Source organism: Trichosurus vulpecula, chromosome 6, assembly GCF_011100635.1.
Source record: "Trichosurus vulpecula isolate mTriVul1 chromosome 6, mTriVul1.pri, whole genome shotgun sequence".
Lineage (NCBI taxonomy): Eukaryota > Metazoa > Chordata > Mammalia > Diprotodontia > Phalangeridae > Trichosurus > Trichosurus vulpecula.
The window spans coordinates 226,262,901-226,280,774 of record NC_050578.1 but is presented as its reverse complement, the minus strand read 5'-3'; the positions used below and the strand labels follow the sequence as shown (position 1 = coordinate 226,280,774).

The 17,874-nt window shown below is 41.6% G+C and overlaps 1 protein-coding gene across 3 annotated transcripts in view; it reads left to right on the top strand.

The window, feature by feature from the left end:
* The first annotated feature begins 376 nt into the window (after positions 1–376).
* The window catches only part of SCUBE2 (signal peptide, CUB domain and EGF like domain containing 2), a 79,780-nt gene continuing 62,282 nt past the window's right edge, over positions 377–17,874 (top strand). Inside the window, exons 1-4 of one of the 3 annotated variants that reach the window (XM_036764342.1) lie at positions 377–629; positions 1,974–2,096; positions 9,354–9,479; positions 14,845–14,979. In XM_036764342.1, the coding sequence (XP_036620237.1) occupies positions 509–629; positions 1,974–2,096; positions 9,354–9,479; positions 14,845–14,979 (505 nt within the window). In that variant the 5' untranslated portion in view covers positions 377–508. The remainder of the gene's footprint in view (positions 630–1,973; positions 2,097–9,353; positions 9,480–14,844; positions 14,980–17,874) is intronic. The other 2 variants (XM_036764343.1, XM_036764344.1) reach the window with 2 other exon arrangements.

Genomic DNA, 17,874 nt, shown 5'->3' with positions numbered 1-17,874 from the left:
CACATCAGGAGCTTTAATGAGTTTTCGGAATTCGTTGAGGAGGGAGCAGGGTCTCTTTGGGTATGAGAAGGAGCTTCTGGAGGCAGGACGACTACTTTTTCTGGGACTAGTCCTTTCCCCAGGACAAGTGCCCGAGGGAGTGGAGGCGCCCCAGCCACGTGCGCCCTGGAGGCGAGGCAGCAAGCCGGGAGCCGGCCAGGTGTGTAGGTCCGAGTCGGGCCGCAGGGGGGCGGGGAGAAGGACTGTCAGGAGGCCCCGCCCCCTTGGCCCGGCTGGGCTGCGGGAGAGGGGGGAGGGGAAGGGGGGGGAGAGGGGGAAAGAGGGCGGGGCCGGGGGCGGGGCAGCCCGGGGCTGGCGGGCGCGAGCCACGGCTGTCAGAGTGTCAGACTGACGGCCGGCGGGCGCGAGGCCGGCAGGGCGCCCTCCCTCACGCTTGCTCTCCCGCGGCGGCCGCTCGGCTCCCGGCACGCTGCGCTCCCGCTCCGCTCCTGCCGTCTGGGTCTCCGCGATGGGGGGCCGGGGCCGCGACTGCTCCGGGCCGGCCGGGGCGCCGCCGCTGCTCCTGCTGCTCCCGCTGCTCCCCCTGCTCCTGGTCTCGGGGCTGTCGCTGCCCCCGCCGCCGCCCGAGGGTGAGCGTCCGGGGGCCAGGGCGCGGGGCGAGCCCAGCGGGGGGCCGGGGGGGCCCGGGGAGCCGGGGGAGGCGAGCACCGCAGGGCGCTGACAGCTCCTCTCCGTCGGCCGGCGTCCCTGCCCTCCGCCGCCGCGCTCGTCTAATGTCCCTGGCTCCCCGTCCCTCCTCTCCCCTCCCTCTTCGCTCTTTCCCTCCCCCTTTGCCCCTCTTTCCTCCTCTTACCCCTCATTCTTCCTCCCCCTCCCTTTTAACTCCTGCACCCCCTCCTCCACCTTGCCCTCTCTCTCTTCCGCTCCTTCTCCCCCCTTTACCCTTCTCTGTCCCCTCTCCCCTCCCCATTCACCCCTCTTCCTTTCTCCCCTTTCACCTCCACCTTCCCCCGCCTTCTCTCCCTCCTTTCCCCCCTCTCTTCCCCTTCTTTCTCCTTCTCCTTCCCATTCCCATCTCCCCCCATTCCCCATGTCCCCCTCTATTCCCCCTCTCCCCTTCCTCCCCCTCCCTCTTCTTCCTTTCCCTTTCTCTACACTAGACCCAGGACCCCTTGTCACAGATACCGCTGTGCCTCGCTCCCTCTTTTCCGCTATGGGGTTCACTAGGGCTTTTACTCGTAGAGGGGTTCACTAGGGCTTTTACTTGTAGAGGGGTTCCCTAAGGCTTTTACTTGCAGTGGGGTTCACTAGGACTTTTACTTGTAGAGGGGTTCACTAGGGCTTTTACTCGCAGTGGGACCAGCTGCCTGGGGAGCAGGGAATGCCCTTAAGTGACCTTTTTAAAGACTAAGCCTGAGTTTTCAGCTGCTGGAGTTACGTGCTTTTGACGAGCTGGGCTAACTCAACTTCAGTTATTTCCCAAACTTGATTTAAAAAAAAATCCAGAAGGTTAATTTCCACCAAATCTTTCTACCAGTCACAAACACGTGTAGGGGTGTACCAGGCACACCTTAACATCTCAGAAATGGATGTCTTGTCTTCTTTTAAAGTAAAGTTTAGTTACTAACTTGTAAAATTACAGTTAAATTTTAGTTTCTTTAGGCATCTTTTCCAAGAATAAGTTCTTTTAATTCAATGAGGCCTATACTGCTTTCATGATTGGTCAAATAGGTAGTGACATACTGGGTGGACATTTGGTTAGAAGAAAAGAGGTTAACTCAGGGGTGTGGAAACTGCAGCCTCGAGGCCACATGTGGCCCTCTAGGTCCTCAAGTGTACACACTTGTGGCCTCGAGGCTGCAGGTTTCCCACCCCTGGGTTAACCTGTCTAGTATCTTTCTGCTGAAAGAAGATGGCAGCACACTTCGTTTAAGGAAACTGCTGAGCTACTGGCAAACTTCTCTTCTTTGCAGATGTGGATGAGTGTGCCAGAGGAATTGATGACTGCCACGAAGATGCCATCTGTCAGAACACAGCCAAGTCCTATAAGTGCTCCTGCAAGCCAGGCTACCAAGGGGAAGGCAGACACTGTGAAGGTAAACTCCCCATCTGCAGTGCTAAGGGCACGTCAGGGACAAGGTTGCCTCTGCCTTGCCTGATTTCTTCATGGGCAAAGCTCCTCCACAATTCATAGGCCATGAGCCCGAGAGGTAGGAACAATAGTAGGGATGGTAAGAGTCCAGCTCCTTCATTCTACCAGGAAGGAGACTGAGGACTAGAGAGACGGATTTTTTCCAAGATTAGCCCGCTGATAACTAGCGGAGATAAAATTAGAACCCATGTTCCTTGACTCTAAATCCAGTAGTCTTTCTATCTCACCCCAGTTCCCTTGGTCACTTTTCTTTTTAAAAAGCACAGCCCCCACCTCTCTGTGAGAAGGAAGAGGTGTGTTTCATTATTTGTTCCCTGGGACCATCATTAGTTTTCCAGTTACTCAGAGTTCAGCTTCCTTTTGGGCAGTCTATTGCTTGCCTAGGGTCACACAACGAGTAAGTGTCTTGAGTTCAAATTTGAACTCAGGTCCTCCTGACTCCAGGGCTGGTGCTCTATCCTCTGTGCCATGGAGTTGCCCCTAGTGGTCTTTTAATTTACATTTTTATAGGTATTGTGTATATGTTTTCTTTGTCCTGCTTATTTCCCATCTGCATCACTTCAGGCAGATCTTTCCAAGCCCCTCTGAATTCCTTTTGTCATTTCTAACTATACAATAATATTGCATTATATTCATATAGTTTTCTCAGTCATCTCACCTCAAGTTTTTGCCACCAGAAAGAGTATATATTGTATCTTTATTTTTGTCATTGCCTTCCTTGGATTATATTCGCGGTACGGTAGTGGGATTGCTGAATCAGAGGGTATGGACAAGTTAGTAATTTTTCTTGCATAATTTCAAAGAACAGTTGGACCACTTCACAACTCCACCAACAGTATATCAATGAGTCTCTCTTTCTAGAACTCCTCTGACACTGCCTATTTCCATCTTTTGCCACAGTGTTAGGTAAAACCTCAGAGTTCTTTTCATTTTCATCTTTCTTACCGTCAGTGATTTGATGAACTGCGGCCAAAGAATCTGGATTTTTCTGAATTTGATTATTATATTTTGGAATCCTGGTCTTTTATAAGAAAACAATTAAATAGTCATTAAAATGAAATAACCAGATGTAAAGTGTAGCTATCATGGTACCTGAGTGATTACTAAAATATCCAGATGATTTTTGCATTGTTGACGCGGCCTGCCTTTTTGTGACGGGATCAGGGAAAAACTTGAACCTCAGAAGTGAGTCAAAAAATAAAATCTTTGTAGTAGCAAAACCATTAACTATCACGTATTATTTGTCTTGGTGATACAAGCCCCTTCTCTTTCCGCTGGTTCTAGGTGTTCACATCAGCGTCTCTATTTTAGATTATAAACTGATTTTGTCAAGGGCGTGTCTTCATCTCTTCCTAAGTATTTAGTACAGTTCGGCATTCAACAATACACTACTTAGAGGCATTATTCAGCATTTGTCCCTCTTCTATCAAGAACCAATCATTCAAGAGCCAGCGGCTCTGTATTTCATTTTATACCTCTATCACTCGTTCCTTTTTTCTGACCCACGCTGACCATCTCACCAGTGTCATTACATGACTCCTTCCTTTGCACCAAGCTATTTCTTGTGTTACCCTCTATACACAATTTGTGTTTTTGCCTCCTTGTTTTTAATGTGTGGAATACTCTCTCTTTTCTTTTTCATTAAGCTCTTCACCTTCTTCAAAACCTGAGTCAAAACTCATCTCTCCCTGGAAGCCTTCTGTGATTGAGTTTACCTAACTTTGTTCTTGCGTGGCATGAAATTTTTCTTCACATAAGAGATAAAAAACAAACAAGTTCTGGCTGAAGGCAAGTTGTGAACTAAGGAAACTCTTCATTATTATTCCTATTTTCCCCTTTCAGTGGTGCTTTTTACAACCTGGTATCCTATTCTTTCACCACTATCAGAACAGGAAAGGATTCACGGATACTGTATATTTAGTATACAGGCATACCTTGGAGATATTAGGGTTTGGTTCCAGACCACTGCAATAAAGCAAATATTGCAATAAAGTGAGTCACACGGATTTTTTTGGTTTCCCAGTGCATGTAGAGGTCGTGTTTGCACTGTACTGTAGTCTATTAATTTTGCAATAGTATTATGTCTAAAAATGTACATAACTTAATTAAAAATGCTTTATTGCTAAAAAATGCTAATTATCATCTGAGCCTTCAGCAAGTAGTAATCTTTTTGCTGGCATCTCACCTAGATGTTGATGGCTGCTGACCAGTTAGGGTGGTGGTTGCTAAAGGTTAGGGTAGCTTTGGCAATTTCTTGAAATAAGACAGCAGTAAAGTTTATTGCATCAGTTGACTCTCCCTTTCATGAAAGATTTCTCTGCAACATGCGATGCTGTTTGATAGCATTTTACCCATTGTAAAACTTCTTTCAAAATTGGAGTCAATTCTTGCATGAACTGATGCAAAGTGGAGTGAGCAGAACCTGGAGAACATTGTGCACAGTAACAATAATATTGTATAATGGTCAACTGTGAATGACCTTGCCCTTCTCAACAATCCAGTGATCCAAGACAATTCCAAAGGACTCATGATAAAAAATGTTATTTGTTTCCATAGAAAGAACTGATGGAGTTTGAATGGAGATCAAAGCATACTATTTTCCACTTCATTTTTTTTCATGTTTTTTTCCTTTGGTCTGTAGTTTCTTTCACAACATGGCTAATATAGAAATGTTTTACATGATTGCACATGTATAACCTATATCAAATTGCTTACCATCTCAGGGAGGGGGGAGGTGACAGATGGAGGGAAAGAATTTGGAACTCAAAATTAAAAAAAAAATGTCAAAATTGAAGTCAATCTTCTCAAACCCTGATGCTGCTTTATCAAGTAAGTTTATGTAATATTCTTCAATGTTGTTGTGTCTCAGGGAATAGGGAGGCCTGAGGAGAGGGAGACAGACAGAGAATGGCTGGGTCAGTGGAGCAGTCACAACATGTACAGCATTTATCGATTAAGTTTGCTGTCTTATGTGGGCGTAGTTCATGGTTCCCTAAAACAACATCAAAAATCACTGATCATAGATCACCATAACAGATATAATAATGATAATGAAAAAGTCTGATATATTGCAAGAATTACCAAAATGTGTCACAGAGACATGATGTGAGCACATGCTAGTGGAAAAATAGTGCCAATACATTTTCTTGATGCAGGGTTGCCACAAACCTTCAGTATCTGTGAAGTGCAATAAAGCAAAATAAAATTAAATGAGTAGTGCCTGTATCTAGAGTTCAGCAGATGATTTAATAGTCTTTTTTGCCATTTTTGTGGACAAAGTGAATTTAAAACTTGTTGAGTGGCCAGAATTAGAGTAGCCACTAATAATTTTGTGCCATCCTGGAATAAGGTATATAGTGGTGTGCCCTAGGGATTTGTGCTAAGCCTTGTGCTATTTCATTTTTTATCATTGACTCAGATAAAGATGTAGTTTGCTTATAAAATTTTGAAGGGGATAGAAAGCTGAGTGGGATAACTAATATATTGGATGTAGAATTGGGTTCCAAAAAGATCCTGACAGAATTTTGAGCTAAATCTAATAGATTATCTAATTAAATTTAATGAGGTTGAATATAGATTTTTATGCTGGGTTAAACTAAATAAACTTTACAAGTATAAAAATATCTGAGTGTTTAGTGGAATGCAAGCTAGAAGTGAGTTACCAGTATGAGGTGGCATTGAGAGAGGTTGCTCTGGACTGGAGAGATGACAGTGTCACTATGTGGAGCAAAGGTAGTGGATCGCATTCACCGCTGGGTGCCACATTTTAGGAATGACGTTGAGCGCTCATAAGTTGTTCAGAGGAAGTTGGTTAGGCTGCTGAAGAACCTTGAGATCGTGCCTATGAAGACTGGCATGGAATGAAGAAGCAGGAATGTTTAGTCTGGAGAGGAGAGGACCTGGATAAGACACAATGGTAGAATGTAAACTTCTTGAGAGTGAAGGATGGTGGGCTTTTGTCTTTGTATTCCCAGCACATGCCACAGTGCCGTACATGTAGTAGGTGCTTAATAAATGTCTATCGAATTGAATTGAAACCATCAGTGAAAGATGGATTAGATTTGCTCCATGTTGCTGCAGAAGGCAGAACTGGGGACAACAGGTAGGATTTTTTTTTTGCAAAGATGCACATTTTGACTTAATATAAGTTACCTAAAAAGTAGGATGAGCTGTCTTGAGAGATAGTGGGTTATCCTTTGCTAGAAGTCTTCAAAAAAAGTCTGGATGATCCCTTAGGTATGTTGTAGAGGGAATTCATATTCAAGCATCAGTTAGATTAAATAGCCTTGGAGGTTCCTTTTAATTTCCCAGATTATGGAATTGTTACTCTGGTGCCAGGTAGACAGAGCCTTGAGGAGTACTAGGGGCAGGAATAGAGGGAACTTCAAGGAGGGAGAGGGGAAATGTGCATTAGATTTAGGACCTCTGTCTATACAAATATGTATGTAATTAATACATGGCTTTAGGGGAGACTGCCATCTTTTTGTTCAGTCATTTTTCGGTTTTCTCTAACTCTTTGTGAACCCATTTGGAGCTTTCTTGGCAGAGATACTGGAGGGATTTGCCATTTCCTTCCTCGGCTCATTTTACAGATGAGGCAAACAGAGTTAAGTGACTTGCCCATGGTCACACAGCTAGTAAGTATCTGAGGCTCGATTTGAACTCAGGAAGATGAGTCTCCCTGACTCCAGCCTCAGCACTCTATCCGCTGTGCCACCTGGCTGCTCACTGTCAACATTGTCACTTACTATAGATGCTGGAAAATTAGCCGAGGCAAGAAAACTAATTTTGGTTTGACCTTGTATTATTAATCCTGGTTAGGTCATTTATGAGATACAGTGGGCTGCCAAGAGCTGGCCTCAGAGTCAGGAAGACCTGGGTTCAAGCCCTGCCTCTGACATGTTGTGGCTGTGTGATCCTGAGCAAGCCACTTAACTTCTCATTGCCCTTAGCAACTCTGTAAGACCATGAGGTCTGAAGGAGTCGCTGACCTGCATTGGTCAAGGGAGTTTGCTCATCTGAGAGTTCCTTATATCAATGAATCACAGGTCCAGCCCCCAGCTCTGCCCCAGATCATTTACGGGGACGGTTCAACATTTATGCCAGATGATGATGCAGGAGGTAACTGTCATGTGTATTATTCATAGGGGATCCAATTAAATTTCCACAAGTATATGTTATTATGACTTTCATTCATGTAAGCTCATCATGCAGTTCTTTGCTCACAACCAAAAATATCAGAGGGAACATCCTTTGTTTTTATTCCACTTGCTCTCTATGCTGCAGAAATTCATGCTTGTTGATAAACTGCCTTAAAACAGTTTACTTTTTTGGATATTTTAGCCTTTAAAAACATTTTGAGGGCAGACACTTTGTTTTTGGTCTTGTTTATATGTAGCGCATGCTCAATAAATGTTGATTGAATAATACAAATTTTCCATTAGTTTTCCAAGATTGATATGCTATAAATTAAGTGACCTTTTCACAATTTACAGCAGACATGTCTATTAGTTTAGTTTAAAACAATTGTTTTAATGGTTGTGTGGCACTGTTGTCGTCTACCTGGAGGATCAGTGGGATCTTAGATCAATTGTTAATCTGAACCTGAAATGTTCCTTCTAAAGGAAAAAAAAGGAGAGAAGGAGAATGTAAGGAGAATATAGTTTAGAGATGTAACTCTCTTTTCACCAAGTGAATTTCATTTGTAAGTCACTTGGGCCAGGTCTACAGCATCCTCTCTTTATTACCAACTTCACTTTGCACGGCTTTCCCGGAAGAAATGAGCCAGGTGTGGCTGCTGAACGCCTTTTCAGAGAAGTGATTTCTTTAAACCGAGATTGGCTGACTGTTTGTCTGGAGCATTGTAATGAGGATTCCTATTTGGCTGCAATTTGGATGAGATGACTTCTTAGGTCCCTTCTAAACTTAGATCATCCATTAAAATTTCATAGCAGCTATGTTTGCAAGATGAGAATAGGATTCTGTCCCCTAGAAATTCTGTATGTTGAGAAATTTACATGTTCTAGTGTGCCTGTTGGCTGAGTTCCTAAAAGAGCAAAAATTTCTAAAATAAAATAATGATATGACATTTTAGGTCATTTGTTTTTCTTTGAAATGTTCAGTATTTAGAACACTGAGTTGGGGATTGCAGTCATTGTGTGAATGAAGTAATCTGCCTTTGTGCTTTAGAAAACAGTCATGAATCAAATTGGGTTTAGTAGGGGTAGTCTTATTGTTACAGGATCATAGATTTTGGCATTGGAAAGCCTTCTATAGACCATCTTGTACAGTGTCCTCATTTTATAGAGGAAGAAAGTCAAGCCCAGATAGATTAAGCGACTATTGGTTCTTTGAACAAGGTGATAGCTATTTATAAAAATCTGAATTCAACCTAAGTAGAAGCACAGAAAAAATTAGGTTCATATGTGTTCAGGGTAGCTTCTCTATGTCATTTCACTTTAACAAGAGTCATTACACAATGTGGTTTGTTTCAGTTGAAACATTATCTTGAAGTGCTGGCTTTTTGTGATAACAAAATGGGTGCCCATTGCCTGGGGTGTATGTGACTGAACAAATCACTGTCTAGGAATATAATGAAGCATTATTAGATTTTAAGAAATGATGAAGATGAATTGAAGGAAAGATGAGAAATCTTGTATGAATTGACACAGAGTGAAATAAGCCAAGCCAGGGAAGCAATATAAAGAATGACTATAATAATGTAAATGGAACTAAAATAAAATGAAGCTGAACACTATGTAATGATCGATTGTGGCCCTAGGGAGAGAAGGAGAAACACACCTTCTCCTTTCCTTAGGCAGTGAGGGGCTGCAGGAATAGAATGTTTTGTATGTTGTCACATGCAGCCACTTTCAGTAGTTTTGCAAAGACTCGCTGTGTGTGTGTGTGTGTGTGTGTGTGTGTGTGTGTGTGTGTGTGGTTGGGGGTGGGAGTGGTAAGGACAGAGATACTTTTGGAAGTATCTATGATATAAAAACACAAGGTATCGGCAAAACCTTAAAAGTAGAAAAGAACCTCTGTTGATCTAATCACTTTACAGAAAAGTTCGACAAATGAAGTATTGGAATAGCCAGTTTGTAAGATGATTCTGGAGAATGCTTACTGTACGCAGTTTCATGTCATAACTTGTCTTTATCAAAGATACAGCAGTCATCTTATAGACTTTTACTTTATTCCTCAGACATTGATGAATGCGATGATGAATTCAATGGAGGCTGTGTACATGAATGTTTTAACGTTCCAGGCAATTATCACTGCACTTGTTACGTTGGCTTCATGTTGGCACATGATGGGCATAATTGTCTTGGTAAGTAGTATAGTACAAAACAATTGCAAGCATTAATTTCCTTAACCCCATCCTTTGTCCCGGTCTCGTGCTCCGGTTGGGTTTGAGCAATAGGCATAAGACAGGGCGTCTTCAAAATCAGTCCTTTGTTTTTTGTCCAAATGGAGAGTCTTAGTTTTTAATAATTTTTAATAATTTGTGGTATTACTCTTCCTAACAGACTTGTGAGATAATATCATCATTATTACTGATTGATCTTAAAGTATACCAGTATTACTCTAAGACCGGATATTAGTTTTTGATCTCTTACAAGAGTCATGGATAGATCTGAGTATTATATTAGAAGTGTCATTGCTGATACCCAGTTAATGCCATTTTGGGATTCTCTCAAGCCTCTGGAATCAGGCAAACCTCTTCTGAAGGACCAAAGTCCTTGGGTTCCAGCCAGGAAGGTTTTATTTTTTTATGAGACAGAACACTTCCGTTATTCTTTTTCCTCAAGGATGCACAGAACATAAACATCTGCTTGAGTTTTAACTCTGTGAAGCTGGGGATACTGAACGATGTTGTTTATGGATTGGTTTCTTAAGATAAGACCTCTCCGGAACTACTGAAAACAGGCTGTTTGGCTGCGAGTGGAACCGTGCAGATGCTTCAGAATGACTTGGTGTCAGGCGGTTGCTGACTTTGCCCTTCTCTGTCCTACAGCAGGCACTGGCAGCTCTCTGTGGTCTTGCCAACCGAATTCCATTCGTAGCCGAAGGTCTGTGTGTGATGTGCAGATGAATGTCAGGAGGAGGCCTTGTGGCACAGACCTCTAACTTCCAACATCGACCATGTTATTTATTATCATGCTATTGATCATGCTGTTCATGTGATTTACATCGTAGAGTCTGTGGCAGGGTGAGAAACTGCAAATCCCAGGGATATGAGTTATATCACAGAATCATGGGCAAGTTATTAGGATGCGCTATGTTTGTTTCCCAGTAAACAGGGAATTATCTCACTGCCTAGAGATATTGGGAGAAATTATTTTTGCTGGTTAACTGGGTTGAAATTTGTGTCTAAAAGGAAGACGTTTGAATGGGGAAGTGAAGTACAAGTCTTCATTCAGCAGCTTTGTTCCTAGCTCCTTTATTTGGCCTTTATTCTAACACAACTCCCTGTAACTGTTGTCCTAATAATACAAAGCACTTTCATTAAATAGCCCTATGAAATAGGCAGGCAGGTGAAACAGTAAGGCAGTAATAACAAGGTAGATGATAATTGTCAAAATGCCTATGTGGTTCTGTATCGCAAAGTATATGAGGCTCTCCATATAGAAGGGAGAAGAAGTAAACCATTTATTCAGACACCAGAGAACCATATCCCACAAACCATTTATCCAGTCAGTCCACTTCATCATAACAGCAAGGAACATTCAATACACAATGTAACAACCTGGAGCCTCCGCATCCCAAAACCTCTCCAACCCCCTGCTGGGATCTCCCCCAAAACAAACTCACAGTACAGCTAAGTCAGCCTGTTCAGTTCTAACAATCACAAGGGTGGCCATTAGCAGCCATAACATATCTCTCTCTCTCTCTCCCCCCCCCCCTCTCTTTCTCTCCCTCCCTCTCTCCTTCTCTCCCTCTCTCTCTCCCTCTCCCTCCCTCTCCCTCTCCATTTCCTATGACATAATTTCCTTTTCCTGCCAGGAAGCACTTCCCACCACATGTAACTTAGGCTTCCTGTGACATGAGCAGGTTACATGGCCTATTAATGGGGGGAAAGATGTTCAAATCTAAATTGCTATTATAGCAGGGCAAGTATTATTATCTCCATTACATATAAGAAAATCAGGAGAAATAAATTGACTTGCCAACAGTTACACAGCTAGTGGACAGTGTAGCTGAGGCTTACAACCAGGTTTTCTCTCTCCACATGCTCTTTTAACTATGTGCGTGGTGCTGCCTCTGTAGCGCTTCTTGGTCCAGTCTAGTAGAGAAGTTCCTGGCTACTCCTTCTGGGTCTGTGGTCCAGTTAGAATGGTCCACTTCAGGGCTGTTGATGCCAAGGTAAGGAATTACATAGACACTGATGGACTTGATGAGGAAAGAAAACCAAAGGACAAAAATAAATTTTGTTGCCTGCATGTATATTTAAAACCTGTGTAATTGAAATCTTACATGGGCCTGATTTAATTTGTCAGTTAAATTTACAGTAGTTCTTTTCATTTTCAGGAAGAATACTTTGTTCCTCTTTGATTCAGCAGCAAATGAGATTTATATTTTTGCCTTGACAGTAGATCAAATGTACTCTGTATACATGACAGACTATACTTTGCATATAATAGGCATTTGATAAATATTTGTTGAATTGTGTTGATGAATTAATAGCTCAAGTGTTAAGAGGTGGCCTAAAGTGTAAGAGAGAAGAGTTAGAACTCTGAAGGGCAAAGGTCAATAATCCCAAATCTTTATTTCCAGCCAGCTCTGCTAACTATTTCTACCTTGATATTCCACCAGCACCTCCAACTCAACATATCTCAAACAAACTCATCATTTCCTCCCTCAAACCTGTTCTTTCTCTTCACTTCTTTGTTCCATTAAAGGCAGCATTCCATTATCATTGAATCTTCCCTCTACTTTGCCTATCATGTGTGTGTGTGTGTGTGTGTATGTATGTATAGCATACTTTGCCTATCATATATATATATATGTGATGTATACTATATCTATATCAAATAGATGACATTTTTATGTGGCCTCTTAAATATCTTGTATCAATCCCGTCAGGCCCACTACCTTAGCTCAGGCTTTTATTACCTCTCACCTAAGTTACTGCAGGTCCTTTCAGCTGGTCTCCATTGCCTTCAGTCCTGCGACCCTTCTGGGGGCCATCTGCAGTGGGCCTGATCTATGCCTTGCCACTGGACCCAGATGACTGTGAAGGAGAAAGTAAGGCTGGTGACTCTACACAGCCTTGCATCACTTAAATCCAATTCACTTGCAAGTTATGGTGTCACCTCCCTCATGTCACGGTTCTCTTTGGGAATGAAGAACAAACAAAAACAACAGCTACCCTTCCACTTGGACTCTGTGTTTCCAGAGTGATCTTTCTAAAGCATAGCTGTGGTCATGTCTATCCACTGAAAGTTTGAGCTGTGGAGATCACTGCTTGTGGATTGGAGTCTAAACTCAAAGAATATTTGAGGCCTTCCATGCTCTGTGCCCTAGTACTCTCCTTTATGTACTCTATGCAACAGTCAAACTAATGATCCTCACCTGCCCTCAACATATCTCCTCGCCCTTGCTCACAGCACTCCCTCCCTGGAACATCTTGTACCCCTAACTTTGCCTGTAGAAATCTTTTCCATCTTAGCTCAAATGTCACCTCTTCCCCCTTGCTCAGTTTTCCCTGTTTCCCTCCCCCACCCCATGTACACACATGCATACATATGCTCATGCATGCAATATCTCCCTCCTCTGAACTCCCATGGCACTTCATATTTCTTTTATGATACCACATTTTACATTGCAGTGATGTGTATACATGTCTCATCTTCCTTATTAGACTACAAGCTATTTGAGGGAAAGGACTATGTGTGTTTCATAGGATCATAGATTAGAGCTGGAAAGAAGCTTAGAAATTATTTACTTCAATTCCTCCTGGCTTATGGATGAGGAAACTGAGGCACAGAGAGGTTGTTATTTGCCCAAGTTTTCACAGGTAGTATCAGGAGAGAACTGGTCTTTGAATACAGGAGCTCTGACTCCAGATCCAGCACTTCATCTACCTTACCATACCACCTTAACCTTTGTCCTCATTACAGTGTCTAAAGTAAGGCTTTGTATGTGATAGAACCTCAATACCTATTGGAAAAGATAAATAATTGAATGGATGAATGAATGAGCAGGGCCTCATAATTAAAAAAAAACAACTAAGGCTAGATATTTGGTGGTGTTGGTTAATAAGTGTTTATTGGCAGGTTAATCATGAGCCCTTGGTTCTTTTCTTTTGGTTCCATTTTTAACAGAGAGACAGAGAGAGAGAGAGAGAGAGAGAGAGAGAGAGGGAGAGAGAGAGAGAGAGAATTTTCATCCTACGTTCTCAGTTTCTCTATTTAGAAGTAATAAATCTAACTTGTCTCTACTTCACAGGTATGTAAGGGGTGAATAATGAGTAAGCCTGTAACGTGTTTAAAGATACTTAAAGAAGCAGCATTTGAAATAAAGTGGAAGGACTAGAAGAACTTCAACATTTTCACTTTTTCCATTAATCACATCTAAGAAAGAATGAAATCTTAAAGGATTCCAGAACTCGGAGCTGGGGACTTTCCTGTAGTAGCTAGGATTCTTGAGCTCTATAGATTGTGTTTCACATTGTGTTGAGGTCTATAGGTACTAAAACACCTTTCCTAGGGTTAAACCCTTGTTGGGCTAGGATTCAAACACAGCTTGGGACTTGTGCAACATTCAGGGTGTGCCAAGAAATGCTGGTGATTTCTGCCAGCCGTAATCCAGGTATCTAATTTAAGTGTGTGTGTGTGTGTGTGTGTGTGCGCGCGCGCGCGTGTGTAATACATATTCATACAAACTCACTTTTTCTGGTACCTATCTATCCTACTCCCAATTATATTTTCATCAACCTCTTTCCTGAAATAAATGACAACCATATACAGAGAATATCTTTTCAGTATCAAACTCCAAAAATATAATTTGCATGTGAAATGAATCAGATATTTTGAATTCAGAATAAAAACTATTCTTGCTAATTCTAGGTCTACAGATTGGAATGCCAGGGCAAGGCGTGTTCTAAGGAAGGCTCGTCCCCTGGAATTTGTTTCAGTTTTTGGTTTAAAGTAGGCCAGGTTTCTTAGCCTTTAGGATATGGCACAGGTCCCATCTGTTTAGTCTAGTATCTGCCTGGTGGTATAGGAGAACAGATGAGTGTAAGATTTCAAGTTTGAATCCTATATAACAGATATGTAAATGTGAATTTTCTTGTAATAGATATGCCTAGAGAGGCTAGTGATAGCAAAACAAAAAATAGACTGAAAAAGGTAAGTCCATTTGAATCATCATTCTCTGTTTTCATTCCAATCAATGTAAAAGTTGGTTAAATCTTCAGACATGACTTTGGGCAGTACATATTAGTTGTGCATGGGTAGCAGTGGTTTGTTTTCTAACTGTCAAGATAATTTCTCGTGTATTTGTAGATCTGTATCTATGTTTGCTTGAGCTCTTATTACAGGATTGTATAGTGGATTAATAGTTCCTGTAATGAGATCCTGAGCAGGAGTTTAATCCTTTTCTGGTTTGACCTAACCTGTCTGGGCCGGGCCAGAGATTTTTGGGGAAATGGCAAGACAAAGCTGGTAGAAACTCAGTCCTTCCTCTTCCAGATGTGGACGAGTGCCTGTTCAACAACGGTGGCTGCCAGCACACATGTGTCAACACCATGGGGAGCTACGAGTGCCAGTGTCAGGAGGGGTTTTTCCTGAGTGACAACCAGCATACGTGCATTCACCATGCAGAAGGTATGGAAGGAACTTTTTGTGTGTGTGTTATTAGGGCTCTTGTCACAGTCAACAAGTGTTTATTAGGTGCCTACTATGCAGACAACTGGAAACCTACCAGATAAAAAGAATGTGAAGGTCACAGTGTGGCCGAGGGAGAGAGAGAGGGTCAGTGGGCCATTTCTCCTCTTTGATTTCCTCTGTAATGTGGGAATTATGTTTTACCACCTAGCTCTTGATCAAAGTGTTTTGCAAGCTGTAAAGTGTTGTAGAAATGTCTTTTATTTGTCCTGGCTTTGTCATCTCACTTCTGAGCCTTAAGTTCTTCCTTTGCAAATGAGGAAGCTGGACTGGCCTGTGATTCAGATTTTCAAAAATTAAAAGTTCCAATATTAGGAGATTAGGAATAGTGTTGTGCTTGAAACACTAAACCAGGATGGGAAACCTGCGGCCTCGAGACCATATGTGGCCCTCTAGGTAGTTTGGATTCAATCAAAGGACTGCACTTGAGGACCTAGAGGGCCACATGTGGCCTCGAGGCCGCAGGTTCCCCACCCATGTCCTAAACCTTTCAAACATGGTTACTAATGAGTGGATCAGGATCAGGCTACTCTTCTGCTTCAAGGCAGGACTTCAAAAACACAGACATATTTCAAAATACTAGTACAAAGGGAAAATTTTTATACATCCAAGGGTTACATTATGAAGGTTGTTTTCTCCACTTGCTTCATCATTATTAAATTAAGAAAATGTATAACGTGGTGTGTAAATATAAAGCAGCATATAAATGTAAGCTGCTGTCATCAGTTCATTTTTAAGGAAAACTACCAAATATCATGGTCCTGTATGTTAGATATTGCAATACCCTTTAACTGTGTGCTACCTATTAGTTTTCAATGAATAGCACTTTTCCCCCCTCCACTAACTAGTTGATTTTCCCCTTGGAAGATACATTCTTAACTGTCTAAGAAAGGTATGAGAATTTCCCATGTCCAGAGTGGTGCATTCATGATGTATGCACTTCTAAAGTACCAGTTGGAACAATTTTTTCTGCAGTAGCCGAGCATACACAGAGAAGATGGAGTGGAAATCAGGCAGTTCATTTTCATGCTTTGTAAGCACTCTTAGAGGGCAAATCGCACCGCTATGTTTAATACAGGAGAAGTCACAAACACTGGAGGTAGTCAGGATAATTTCTGAATTTGTGCAATGCACTGGTTCTTGATTGACAGCGGAATAGTAGATGTTGGCTTTCAAGTTGGGTCCTTTGGACTCTTTTGTATGTTCTGTAGGATTTGGGGCATCTTTGTCTCATGAGACTTATGTAGAATTCTCACTGTGGGAAAGGAATCAAGAAACCAGTAGAGCAGAATAATCTGAGAAGCAGAGCGTCCATTCTTTTGTTGTTTAAAGCTCTCTTACCAGAAGGAAGAACACTGTAGTCTGACACTTGGATGTCTAGGCTGTAACGTGGAAAGTCATTGATTAATTATTCCCAACCAAGTACCTGGCAGCATGTAGTGTAATTTCACCCTTAGGTAACTATATGTTTTTCATCCAGCCATTTTAGATAAACCGATTGCAACTATTGCTTCAAATAAAGTGACTGAAGACTTCCACGTTGATAACACTCCTTTATCCCCAAACTGAAATGGCCAGTGAAAATCGACCACAGCCACAGCCTCCTCAAAACAAGTGGGAGAGTGAATGTGAATCTTTTCTCCAAGTTTCCAAAATTATGTATTTCAGACATTCTTGAATCCTCTGAAGCACACTTAAAATGAAAATCTTTTTTCCTTTCTTTCTGAGATTGCAGTATAAATTCAAGAATCTGAGTTGTGGCCTGGAAACTCTCATTGTGATTTGTTATTGCCTTGCAGGCTGATTGCTTGGCAAATTCGTGTCAACATAAGTCAACAGATTATAGTGGTTTGTAACTAAGAACTCCTTCCATATTTTCTTTTTAAGTTCTTAAATAGAACAATAGGTAAAAGTGCCAACTTAAGGGTTTTAAAAAAAATTGGCTTATATGTTAAATTCTTAAAATTGATATTTAAGTTCTAAAACTCACAACTGACAGTTAAAATAATAATATCTAAAGGAAAGCAATAATTAGTATCTTTTAATGAATTTAAAAATATTTTTATTTGCAAATATGTTATAAAAAGTAACTGTCAAATGTAATGATCACGTTTTGGACACAGATTTTGACTTTTATTTAATATTGCTTGGTTTAGAGGCAACAATTTAGTTGCTTAAGAAGGTTCCAGTCTATTGACATTTAATTTTTTTTGACACTTAGAAATGTCAGTTCCCTGGAAAATTGGCTCCCTATTTCATATGATGGGGAGGCTATAGAGATTACATCTGAAAAGGATATATAACCTGTAGCCTGTCTTCATCCCTATTCATAGGTGCTTTGGCTGTCAAAATAGACATTATCTCCCAAGTTGAGATATGGCATAAGGGGAGTCAGGAAATATGTTTTCTGGTCTCAGCTCTATTATAGTGAGACTAACAATAGATGACATCTATATAACACTTTAAGGCTTTTAAAGCTCTTTACATTACCTTATTTGAGCCTTATAATACCCCTATGAGGTGGGTCCTACAGACAGATGAGGAAGCTGAGGCTCAGAGAGGGACTTTTATGGTCATAAAGCAAATTAGCAGGTGACACTGGGCAAGTGACTTCTCTTTGTTCCTTGGTTTTCTTTGTAAAATGAGAGTGTTGGAATAAATACTCTATAAGATAATTCTAGGTTGCAGGCCATTGCACCCAGTTGTTTTGGCCACTCTGAAAACATTTGCCATCATCATAATAACCAACCTACAGCATTATAAGGTTGACAAAGCACTATACATACATACCCTTACCCACAACTAAAAAGAGCCCTGTAAAGTAGAGGCCACTAC